At 36.8% G+C, this 12,921-nt stretch overlaps 1 protein-coding gene across 2 annotated transcripts in view; it reads left to right on the top strand.

The window, feature by feature from the left end:
• LOC126356368 (structural maintenance of chromosomes protein 1A) overlaps window positions 1-11,800 on the top strand; it is a 179,295-nt gene extending 167,495 nt beyond the window's left edge. For both annotated transcript variants that reach the window (XM_050007357.1, XM_050007356.1), the window contains exons 21-24: window positions 1,510-1,689; window positions 8,283-8,461; window positions 8,582-8,759; window positions 11,513-11,800. In XM_050007357.1, coding sequence (XP_049863314.1) covers window positions 1,510-1,689; window positions 8,283-8,461; window positions 8,582-8,759; window positions 11,513-11,614 — 639 coding nt within the window. In that variant the 3' untranslated portion in view covers window positions 11,615-11,800. The remainder of the gene's footprint in view (window positions 1-1,509; window positions 1,690-8,282; window positions 8,462-8,581; window positions 8,760-11,512) is intronic.
• The last annotated feature ends 1,121 nt before the right edge of the window (window positions 11,801-12,921 follow it).

Genomic DNA, 12,921 nt, shown 5'->3' with positions numbered 1-12,921 from the left:
TCTGTCATGCTATTACCGTCTCCTCTCACTGTCACTGTCTCCCTCTAGCTCTCATGTTGCTACTAACTCGTTCCCTCCTCAGACCAATTTGTCTGTTTAATTATTGAATGACCCTCATATCTCACTTGCTTATGTAAAATTTGCTGCCTGCCACCATCATCAGCCTTTAACAACTTGCAACAAATGGAATAAAAATCAATTAAATGATTTACTGCAATCACATTGAATGTTCGCACTCGCTGTGACATTCACAACAGAGCGCTCAGAGCATTATTGAACACTCACTGGTGGTTGGAGAATTTGTGACAACAGGTGCGGTGAATGAATCTAACCTTGTTACCTTCGCTGTTCATGACTCCAACTGTAAGAACTTGGGAAACCTGAGGGTCGTTTGTAGAAACGTACTAAGCTTCCAAAGCAACCTTGAAAGATTAGCAGATAATTACTTCACCAAGACTAGGATGAGATTTAGCTAAAGCTTTTATGGCAACATTCCTGTCAGGGATAAGGTGCACAGTCACATCCTGCAGTGGTGAATTCCACATATGAGATTTAATAGTTCTGAGACATGAAATTGCATTTGAGTGTGGGCCCCAGCAAGACAGCATCCTAAGCTGCATATGACTGTTTGTATTGTTTGACACTGATTAAGCTGGAACCTAGCCACAAGAAGATGCGTCTGCTGATTGTAACAGAGCACAGAGATTGTTGAAAGAAAATTCACAAGGGTCCAAGAGTGATTTTAGTTTCTGCACCACTTTGTTCATATAAACAACTACTGTATGAGAAAAACATAGATAGGGCTTTGCTGTGCCTACACAAAATGTTATAAGCAAAATACTGGAATTCAAAATGATGAAGGTAGAATTCCCAGACCTCCAATGACTCTTCAAATGCAGCAAACGCCAGTAGTGGCGTAGCTATGGCCACCAGCTACCGGTAATGTGTTTGTTGCTTCTAAGTCATGAGTTGGAGAGGACTGGCCTGCTGCTCTTTGTGCCACTCATTTATGTATTATTGCTTTCTAGCAATACCCACTAATGTAAGAAAGATATAGTACAACGGATCCTCACACTTATTTCAACCGTTATACTGTTTAAATGTTTTAACTACCATTGCCTTTTGAGTGTATAAACGTCAATTTTTTTGTCCTTTGAGAATGGCGAGCTAACTTTCCAGATTCTATTAATATATTATGTTTCTTCACGAACATTAAACGTAACACACTTTACTGTGTGTCCTTCCACTTTCTCTTTATCCCCAAAACTGTTTGAAATGTTACTTTCAAATCAGATTCCCATGCCCATGGGATCATATGCATTTAGTTATTAAAGATGATGATTGAGAACATAAATCAATGTTACGGGATTGTTATATTAGCTATGACATGAACCTTTCCTCTCCTTTCTGACGTATCTGAATCATTCCCCTCGTATTTTGACTAGCATCAGTATTTTGTATTTCCTTCCTCTCTTGCATGTATAGGTTTTATTATTATTATTATTACAGGCTATGCAGAAATTGGAAATGGCAAGAGAAAAACTCCATGAAACAAATGAGGAGTTTGAAAACTCAAGGAGGCATGCTTTTAAAGCAAAACAGAAGTTTGAACGCGTCAAAAAGGAACGGCATGATCGCTTCATGAACTGCTTTGAACATGTAGCTAATGAAATTGATAACATCTATAAGGTAAGTTCATTTCGAATTTGGTGATCTGTTCATCCAGGGAAGAAAGATGAAAGTTCAACTGGGCCAAGTCATAGGCAATTTAGTCCTCCCCCCCCCCCCCCCCTTCCCCCCACTTCCCTCAGTCCCTAATCCTCCCGTGCTTCAGCTTACAAACTTCTAAAGTAAAAACAGAGGATGTGATCATTACTACAAGTGAAACATGCCCACAAATCTTATTGGCATATGCAATAGTTACACTTCATTTTGGAGATGCTGCCTTGTCTTGATCTGGTAGATTCCTTGGAACTGTACAGGTGCTACAGAATATTTGTTTTCAGTTCATCTAAATATTTGTTTGAATGGTAGGCGGCAGAGTAGCCATATTAATCCTCCTTTCCACTGTAAAAAATATTTCTACAATAATCATGAAAACCATCTTCTTCAATCAGTTATTCATTTTCAGATTCAGTATATGTATAGGGTTGTTTTAACATCAATGCCATAAGATTTGATTATGTGATCTTACACAGTAATATGACATCTTCTGAATACGAGCATATTGTCATCAAGACAGCAAAACTTCGTATCTCAAAAATATGCATTTTACATGAAAGAAAGAAAAAAAAACCTTTATAATACAGTTTTTATTTGATACAAGTTAACAACTCTGAAAGAGAGATTGAGTCATAGACTTAAGTAACAATATTTGCTGCACATATTATTCAGCAGTTCAGTGGTGCTAATGACCATATTTCATAAGACAAGAGGTTTTGTAGTAAAATATTGTTAACACACAAGAAGTTAATAGTTTTTGCATTCAAATAGTTTTAAATGTTACTAACGAAACTGAGCATTTAAACGCAAAACAAATTTAATTTGAATTAAAATCCTTTGTGATTTCCCTCAATTTGTTTGAACTTATTTGTAAAGATGAGCTTCATAGAATAGGCTGATAATCTCTTGGATTTTAGACACATGATGTTTTTGTACTGAAATTGCAGCTAGTCAAGTATACATATTTTTTTAATATTTATATTGACTGTGTTGAGGGTATCTAGAAAGTAATTTCAAATCCACTTTATGTTCAATACACACCAGTGAATTATTATCTTAGAACTGGTTTATAAGTAACACATGAGTCTTCTGCTTTCTTCCCTAAACAAATTGATTTACTATACAGAGTTCTATAGAAGTCTTCAAAAAAGTCATGTAATATGTACTGTGCTTTGTACTTTCCCTGTTTGCCACATATTTCTACGTATATCACATCAGCATAATTAGCTGTAGAATAGATCACCCTGTTTCTCTTTCTGTATTCAATTATGGATTGCATATTATTACATTTACTTGCTGTCCTGTTGTAGCAAATTTCAGAGAACAACATTTTGGTTCTCAGCACACCACCATTCACTATAATATATTTTAGTTTTGTTATAGACTCTTTATTTCTGTCTAAAAAAAGTGTAGTGAGAGTTTCAATTACATTAGCGTATAGCACTTGTCATCCTTAAGTCCAAATATAACATACCACTAAATTGTAGGTAGTGAAATTGTGATGTACCAACTTTAGAGACGACTGGCCTGGGATGCAAGCAGTAACTGCAGTGTTGCACATCCGTGGTAGATACACATTATTTCCCTGCAGCTGCCCCCTTTTTATCTTTTGGCTTCTGCCTTGCCCTTTCTTTGTTCATGTAGTTAGCATTGCACTGACAGAGTGTAATATTATGGGAAAAGGGGGGGGGGGGGGGGGGAAGAGAGATCATCTTTTTTTAGATGAAATAAAGCAATGTTATTTCTTTTTCAAAAAAATGTTTTCCAGCAATTGGCTTGACATTACTGCTAATACAGTCTCTTTTGAACACTCTGCACAATTCACTAAATGACAAAAATATGTCTCCAAACAAAGCTTGGAAGTAGGGGCTCAGCAATGATTGTATGGCAGTTCGGTAATTTTATCTAAAAATTTATGAACATTTTCCTTCAGTACATTTCTGTTCCCCTCCTGTTTTGAAATAATTATCCTCTTTACTCTGTTTAACCCAGCTGCTGGTTGACCATTCACAAATTCCTAATGTTGAAACGAGCATTTCGTTTCACACGGGTAACACATCATCTTGTACTTTAAAATTTTACTGAAGAAGATATTTCCTTCTTGATTGCCCTCCTTTCCCTTTTTTTCCCTATGAACTTAGGGTAGCAACATACACTTTCCATTGTTCCATGGTCATATTTGACAGAATGTATTAAATATTTGACTATATATGGTTCTTTAATCAAATGTGGAAGAACATGTTGATTTCAGTGAGCATTATGAACACATTTTCCTACATTCTCTTGTTATTTATTTGTATTTCTTACCCACAGTACTTGTATATTCTTTGCCTTTCATTCTACAGTTTTAGCTTCATTTCTTATATATACAGGAGGATTTTCTTTACGTTTCTGACTTCACAGCATTATTCAGGGCATTTATTTGTTCAACCTGGCTTTACCTTTGCTTCTGATTACCTAATACCATTCCATTTTCACCAGCCACAGCTGACTGTAAATTTTCATTTTTTTTCTGTTGTCTGCTGCCTTATGTGCTATTCTTTTTTGCGCATTTTGAGATGATCCTTCTTCCTGTTTTCTTGTAGGGTTCAGAGCATCTGCTTCTGAGCCTTCAGATTCCTCTGCATTAGTAGGCTGATAACTTGTACCCAAATCTATGAAATCACTGCCTTCTGAATTACTTTGATGTTACAGTCTTCATTCCAAAGACTGATTTGATGCAACTCTCTGGGCTACTCCTCATCTCTGAATAGCTACTACAACCTACATTCTTCTGAATCTACTTGCCATATTCATGTCTTGGTCACCCTCTACAATTGCTACCTCCAATATTAAATTGGTGACCCCTTGATGTCTTAGGATGCGACCTACCACCTGATCCTTTCTTCTAGTCAGGTTTAGCCACAAAATTTCTTTTTTACCCTAGTTCTACTCAGTACTACCTCATTGATTATGTGATCTACTAATCTTCAACATTCTTTTGTAGCTCCACATTTCGTAAGCTTGTATTCTCTTTTGGTGTAAACTGTTTATCATCCATGTTTCACTTCCACACTCTTGACAAATACCTTCAGAAAAGACTTCCTAACACTTACATCTATATTCGATGTTAACAAATTTCTCTTCTTCAGAAATGCTTTTTTTGCCATTGCCAATGTACATTTTGTATCCTCTCTACTTCAGCCATCATAACGTATTTTGCTGCCCAAATAGCAAAACTCATCTATTACTTTCAGTGTCTCGCTTTCTAATCCGATTCCCTTAGCATCACCTGATTTAATTCAACTACATCCCATTATCCTTGTTTGGCTTTTGTTGATGTTCATCTTATATCTGCTCTTCAAGACACTGTCCATTCCTTTCAACTGCTCTTCCAAGTCCTTTGCTGCCTCTGACAGAATTATGTCATTGGCAAACCTAAAAAAAAATTCCTCCTGAACTTAAATACATCCTCCAGATTTTTCTTTGGTTTCCTTTACTGCTTGTTCAATGTACAGCTTGAATAACATAACAGAAAGGCTACAACCCTGACTCACTCGCTTCTTCAATGACTGCTTCCCTATCATGTCCCTGACTCTTGTAGCTGTCATCTGCTTTCTGTACAAGTTGTACAAAGCCTTTAGGTTCCTGTATTTTACCCCTGCTATTTTCAGAATTTCAAAACAAGCATTACAGTCGACATTGTCAAAAGCTTGCTTTCTCCAAATCTACAAATGCCAGTTTATCTTTCCTTAGTCTATTGCCAAAGATAAGTCAGGGTCAGTAGTGATTCACATGTTGCCGCATTGCTTCAGAATCCAAATTGATCTTCCTCAAAATTGGCATCTTCCAGTTTTTCCATTCTTCTTCTGTGTAGAATTTGTGTTAATATTTTGCAACCATGGCTTACAATAAAAATGATAGTCTGGGTAATTTTCACACCTCTCAGCAACTGCTTCCTTTGGAACTGTAATTATTACATTCTTCTAAAAGTATGAGAGTATTCTGTCTATCTCGTGCATCTTGCACATGAGATAGAAGAGTTTTGTCATGGCTGACTCTTCCAAGGCTGTCAGTAGTTATGACGGAATATTGTCTACTCCTTGGGCCTTATTTCAACTTAGATCTTTCAGGGCTCTGCCATGTTCTTCTCCAAATATCATTTCGCCCATCTCTGAATTAAGTACATTTCTGTTAGTAGATACTGAAGATTTGTTCGCTGGGGAGATTAGTGCGTGTGGTACACTTAGAACTTCTGAGCAGAAAAATATGTCAGATATGACATCACTGCATTCTGAGTTACTTACATTTAACTTGCAAATAGGCACAATGAAGAGACTGTTACACACTACAAAGTCTTCTTCATTGAAGAAAGGAAAATGCACACACATTTACCCAAGCAGATGCTCACGACTGCTATCTCCAGCTGTTTTAGTGGGGCTGTTCGGCAGTCCGGCTAAAGCGCCCAGGGTGGTAGTCATGTTGGATGAGGTGTGTTTTCTTTTTGTTTCTCAAGAAGGTTTGACTGAAAGCTTAGTGTGTCACAGCCTTTTCATTGTGCATGTCTGCATCTCAGCATGTCACCTTTACAGTAAGTAGCAGTCTGTCCTTTTCGTAATTGTTGATATTCCAACCAGGACTTTCCATTGTTACATTTAAGTTACCAGTCACTAAAGGTTCATTTGCTGGTGAGAACGGTGCTGGCAGTACACTTGAAACTTCTGAGCAGGAGTCTACTTCCCTTTGATTTGTAATTATTTACTTGCATTTGAGTCCCTTGCTGTATCAAGAGAAACCTCCATAAAATTCACTGATTGTGTTAAGTTTATATACTATGTATTTCTGAGTGGCTCTGTTAATTATTATGGCCTATAGCATGATATTACTCTCTATGTACACAGAAAAGTATCAATAAAATGAAAGTTATGTGTTTGGTGAAAGGATCACACAATTCGATCTAAGCTAACCTTATTCTTGCTGGTGAATTTTGTTTTATAAGAGCTCTACATTTGGATTGGTCTGTTGATGAAATTAGCATGTTTCAGTATTTGTGTACTTACCATTTTTGGATAGTATATGTAACCTTCTGCACACATAAACTAACCACACGAGCAATTAATAACTATTGCACGTTAATCATTCCACTATAACTCTGCTAAATTGCACAAAGAATTTTATAAATATCACCAACAAGCTTTAAATAATTGTTAAATTGGCACAACAGTGAAAGGACTGTGGTAAATATCCAAGCATAAAATTCTTCTGAAATATGAGTTTTGTGCCTTAAGATTTGAATGTTACAAGATGCAAGGTTTTAATACTCTACGATAGATGAGCTAAGCATACCTGAATTTAGGTACAGGGCTTCTCACCTTACGCACAACACATTTCTTAACTTGTAGAAACATGTAACTCAAAATTGGCAGTTTTCAAGTTACAAGATTTTGCTATGTTAATGACAATGTGATGGGTGTACCAGCATCTGGTGTTAGCTTTTCTGCTGACTTTTATGTATGCATCCTGGTGTAGTACGATACAAAGAGGGCAGTTATTCATGCCTTGGCTTACAATTTGCTTTGATTTTTGTGCTATTTAAAGTTTAAAAATAAGCTTTAATCTGTAACACACTAAATCCTAACACCAGGGAAGGAAAGTGAAGTGCATAAATATTTTATTATTTTATCCATCTTCAGCAACTGTAATTATATATATGGAAATAGTCAGCCACTGGTCGCTGATTGTTTCGATATATACCATGACATATCCATTTTTAACTGTCAGTCATTTTAAAACAGTATCACTGTTGACAGAACAATAAAAGATTTTTTAAATCAGTGTTGTATTGTGGCCTATATCTTGTTTTCTGTAACAGCACAAATAATAGCAGTAATATACCAAAGATAGAACAAATTACACAAAAATAACAAAAACTTGTCTGAAATAAAATTCTGTTCAGATAGATTGTGCTTACCAGTCAAGGGCTGCCAACAGTCCACTCTAGTACAACATGTTTCAGGGCCTTTCGTGGGGTTCCCAATGGCTTTTTTGTTTTATCTAAATAGCCACATTTCTTTAAACTCTTTCCTCCCTTTTGCTGGGTGAAAGGAACCTATCATACAAAAAGACAGCAATTTTCTCTTTTTTTTTCTTCAGTACTGTATGTTCACTGCTGCCTGGCTGTCAGGGCAAATTTCTGTCTTTATTTGATTTAAGTGAAAGAAATTATACTGGAAACATTAGTTAAAAATTAATACTATCAATGTTTGTTAAAGAAGAGGAATGTTTGTTAATCTAGCATAGGGCTGCATGTTTTTGGCAGCTTATAACAACCACCCCTCTTCTGTCACAAATATTGTTAGTGTGTTTCATATTTTTATGGCAAATCTTTAGCAGATTCATGGAATCATCCATTCATTCTTAACATCACTAGAGTTAGAAACAAATTCCTGTAAAGTGCTTGTAATTCCTGTACACAAAGTGTTCTTGTTTTTGGGCCAAAGATTAAAGTCTTGATAAGTACACCTTGCATGCTGTCATTTTCTTGTGTGTAATTTAATGATTTTTTTTCTCCTTCCCAACAGTCTCTTGCCAAGAATCAGTCAGCTCAAGCGTTTCTTGGTCCAGAGAATCCTGAGGAGCCTTATCTTGATGGGATTAATTACAATTGTGTAGCACCTGGAAAGCGCTTCCAGCCAATGTCAAATCTTTCAGGAGGAGAGAAAACTGTTGCGGCTTTAGCTCTGCTATTTGCAATACACAGGTTGGTGTGTATTGTAGTTAACAAAAGACAAGTGTCTCTTAAACAATGGTATTTTTCTTCTTTTTGTCACTGATAATTCAATCCCTGAGGATTATGTTCCAAAATACATTTCATTTGCAGTTACCAGCCGTCACCATTTTTTGTGCTGGATGAAATTGATGCTGCACTTGATAACACAAACATTGGGAAAGTGGCAAGTTATATCAGAGATAAAACATCTTCTCTGCAAACAATAGTTATTTCCCTAAAAGAAGAATTTTATAGCCATGCAGATGCTCTTATAGGGATATGTCCAGATGTAAGTTATTTCCAGCAGCAATTTTTATATAAGCAGTAATGTTAGAAACTTCAGAGCTCACAAATGAAAGTGTTTGTAATGTTGAGCAACACAGTTGCCCTTGCAGTTTGATAGCAGACAGATAATTATAAATAGTGTAGTGTTTGACACATTGAAGGTTATTGTTATGCTTTCAGATACAGATCAGTTGATCTTCGTATCCTCATGTCCTTGCAACAGGTAGGTTCTCAGAAACTGGGGCCTCAGTGTCCTGTGTCTTATTTCCATCCTTTCCAAAGTTATCCATCTTTATTTCCCAAGGAAGGAATTAAAGAGTTCTGAAACCTAACAAAAGCATTTTCTCTTTCAGATATGTCTACTGACAGTACTCGAATCTTGCCTCCTGGCCAACCATTCTCTTTCTTTGTAATTTTACCTTTTTTTTTTTTTTTCCTTAAGTGTCTGTGAAGTCTCTACCGTAAAGCCTAAAAATTGAAAACCTGCTGATATGCTGAGAAGTTTCTATCTCGGACAACAGTTAAATGGGTTTGGAACACCTCTGTAAAGTTCTAGACAGTTGCCAGTGATTTTGGGAGCCATATTGCCTAAATTGTCTTCAGTGTACTGACACATGCCTCGTGAAGCATGCTTAGAATAAGTGTAAAGACCCAGATAGTCACTGAAATACTAAGTTGTGCATAGTTTGTGAAGTAAGGGGCCAAAGAAGTTATTTTATTGTAAGTTTTGTGTATTTTGAACTATAGGCATATATTGTTAAACTGGAGAATATTGTATACCCACACATCCATGAACTGTAAAGATGGATGCATAACCAGGTTATAAAGTGAAGGAATATTGTCTATCCCCAGATAGTAAGTGTGTGTACATAAACAGTGAAGATGGATGTATAACAAGGTTTATCAAGATCATCTGAGTGGTTTCAAGTGTGAAAGCAATTTGCAAACCCTAATGGTGCCACTAGCAGAATTTCATTCTTCAAAGAATAATTGAAAGTGTTCATTGTCAGCTGTTCTTGATAGGAGATGCCAATGCGCACCTGTTCAGCGAAGCTGAAAATAGAGCTCCCATGAGTAGCAGATCACTAACCTGTGGTGATTTACTTCTGATACGGTCATAGTTTTGGAGCGGTGTTTCAAGCAGGAATTATTCTACTTGTTTAAGGTACATTTTGATATTCATTTGTAAGTACTGTTTTGGGAATATGCTGCATGAATTTGTTAGTTATACTGTCACTGTGATGATGAATTCTCGGGTTCTCAGCCGAGTGGTGGCGTCATCTTGTCGCAACGTTTCAATGAGTTTCGTACCCATCATCTGATGGGTACGAAACTTTGTGGTATACTACGGTTCAAGTTCTGTACAGGAGAATTGCATAATCATCACAATGACATGCGATTTCAGCCTTTCTTGGCGTATTCCACTGATGAATTCTTCTCAGATTATCAGCCGAGTGGTGGCGTCATCTTGTCACTCATTGAAACGTTGCAACAAGATAACGCCACCACTCGGCTGATAACCCGAGAAGAATTCATCAGTGAAATACGCCAAGAAAGAAAGACTGAAATCGCATATGTCATTGTGATGATTATGCAATTCTCCTGTACAGTACTTAAACTGTAGTACACCACACAGCAGTTATTTACCCATTCTACTTAAGTCCGTAGGCTGGAGTTCTTGTTAGCAAATTACTTTATTTTCAGTCTCAGTCTCACAGCGGATGATGCCTCTTACAATGCCATCATGAGCAAGGTCCATCTAAAGATCTCAGACAAGAGATAGGTTAAAATATACATCCCAGCTCAACGTCCTCTTCTTCAGCATTGTTCGTTAGCGTTCAAGGAATCTTCTGTCTGGTGTATCCCTTGGAGCTATGGTTGACGATGAGGTCTCTCTGCACTTACTCTGACATCACAACTTTGGCTCGTCACCCAACTGATACCTCAAACGAAATGTGCACAAAGCCAAGCAGAGCCAAGTATCTTCAACGCATAAGTGAAACATGAGTATGCAGAATAACATCATATACACGTTTACTCACTATACACGCCATAAAGGGAGCAGAAATTTTAGCGTGATACGTTCACACTTATTTCAGGATTTTATGTCACAAAATTTCTACACCCATTCACTGTTTCCTTTAGCGGGAAAGGCAATCATTCCGTTTTGTATGTTTGATGAGTCAATCTTTGAATTCTTTTTTGAGGGAGTGTGTGATACTCATAGTTTATACACATACAATGTAATATTAACATAGTTGACGGTTTAATGCATGCAAATATTGAAGGCAGACATCAGTTTGAAGATAAATTGCCATTCCACTGGTGGCAGAGTTCAGTAATGTAATTTAAAGCAACTCATCCACAGCTTTATGTGTTAGTCTTGTATGGCATATATCTCTAGTACTGTATATCCATGTTTCCTTGTACATTATTATTGAAAGATTGATAAAAAAGAACATTTTTTAATAGTTTAGAAAATTTCCATACAAATTATTAATTTGGTTTCTTGTATTCGTAAACAATAAGTAGTTACTTTACACTTCATAAAGCCTTTTTGTTGAATACCAGAATGCAATAAAAATTTCCTTAAAATACAATATAATCTTGTTCATGTTCAACAACAGAATGGTACTCATTCTTATTTATACTTTATGCTTCTATTATCCTGAATGGTCTTTAGTATTTTTTACCAACTGAAAAACTGAAGTTAATGACACTGATGCTTAAATTTGCCTTTTGTTTATATGTACACAGGCAGGAGAGTGTCTCGTCAGCAAAGTGCTAACATTGGACCTCACACAATATCCATCCCATCTAGATGCAGAACAAGAGAAGAGAGACCAACACAGGCATTAAATGTTAACTTTTGCATTTTTTATGATGAGCAGATAGAAATTGTATTATTTTTGTATTATGAACATAATGTTTACCATAATTTAAAGATTTTTATGTATAGTGGCCACAAATTACTGATAAAGTCTTTGTTGTACAGTCCATCTCTTTGTTATAAGATATTTAAAAATAAAGCTTTATGTCTTTTGCTTTGTGAGGTTCATTGTGCCAATAGTTTTAAGCTGTTTTTTTGTTCTTTTGTGAAGTGATTGAATGATTGCTCCACTTCGCCCCGCCCTCCCACCCTCCTTCCTTCCCCCTCTCTCTTTTCTTACCGCATTACATAGTCTTTGCAAGAACCCTAACATCATTATCTTTCCCTGTCGAGCCCATAGATACTTGCAGAAATATATACTTCAACACATTACTGTATCCAGAATTACGAAAGTTATTTTACCTTTGAACAACCTAGTACACTGGGCAGAACTGCTCTAAGCCTGTAAAGTGACCAAAAAGGTATTATTTCACAGGTGGTGTCATCATAATGAATATATTTCTTTTATGTATATAAACTGAAACCCTTAAATACATTTAAATTCTGTAATTAATAGTTTAATATAGTGAAGAATTAAAAGAAAGGAGGGCGGTTGGGGGAGGGGGGGGGGGGGGTGAGGACTGTAGCAGTACAGGAATTGAACCCAAGCCGACAAATAGTCAGTCAGGTGCTTGACAACTGAGCCGTGCCATTTGACGATTGTTGTCCAGAAATCCCTCACACTCTCATCAAAATTCTTTAGAGAACATTTTACCATTTCCTGTGGAAGCAAGATAGTGTAGGAGCTTCAAAGAGGCATCGACGTGCTTACAAATATTCCTAATTTTGTCACTCTGTTTCAATCTCTTGAGACAATTACTCGGCAGCTGTCACTCCATGACCTCTACCAGGCTTTTTGTTTTGTCATACTCACGGCATTCACATTTAGTCTCTTCATTTGCATTGTAAGGTTCTTATAGTTTATGACAGCAAAACAACACCATAAACCAAATACCATTTGTCCACTATCTTATTAAAACTATCTCATCACCTGTTAGTGGACATTAATATGGGGCATGTCCAAGCTTTGCCTTTGTGGTGGCTTGAATTCTACTGGGGATAAATTGTGAGGTGTGTGAATATCTGTTGGTGAATGGCAGTCCACTGTTTCTCAAGATCCAAAAACAGACAAGGTAGTGATGTTGGGACACTGGGTCTGGAGTGCTTTAACGCATCCCAAAGGGTTTGCATTGGGACTCTGGGCATGCCAGCCCATTTCAGGAACGTTATTGTTCAG

Source organism: Schistocerca gregaria, chromosome 3, assembly GCF_023897955.1.
Source record: "Schistocerca gregaria isolate iqSchGreg1 chromosome 3, iqSchGreg1.2, whole genome shotgun sequence".
In the NCBI taxonomy this organism is placed as follows: Eukaryota; Metazoa; Arthropoda; class Insecta; order Orthoptera; family Acrididae; genus Schistocerca; species Schistocerca gregaria.
The sequence above is the reverse complement of the archived record's forward strand: the minus strand, read 5'-3'. Positions and strand labels throughout refer to the sequence as shown.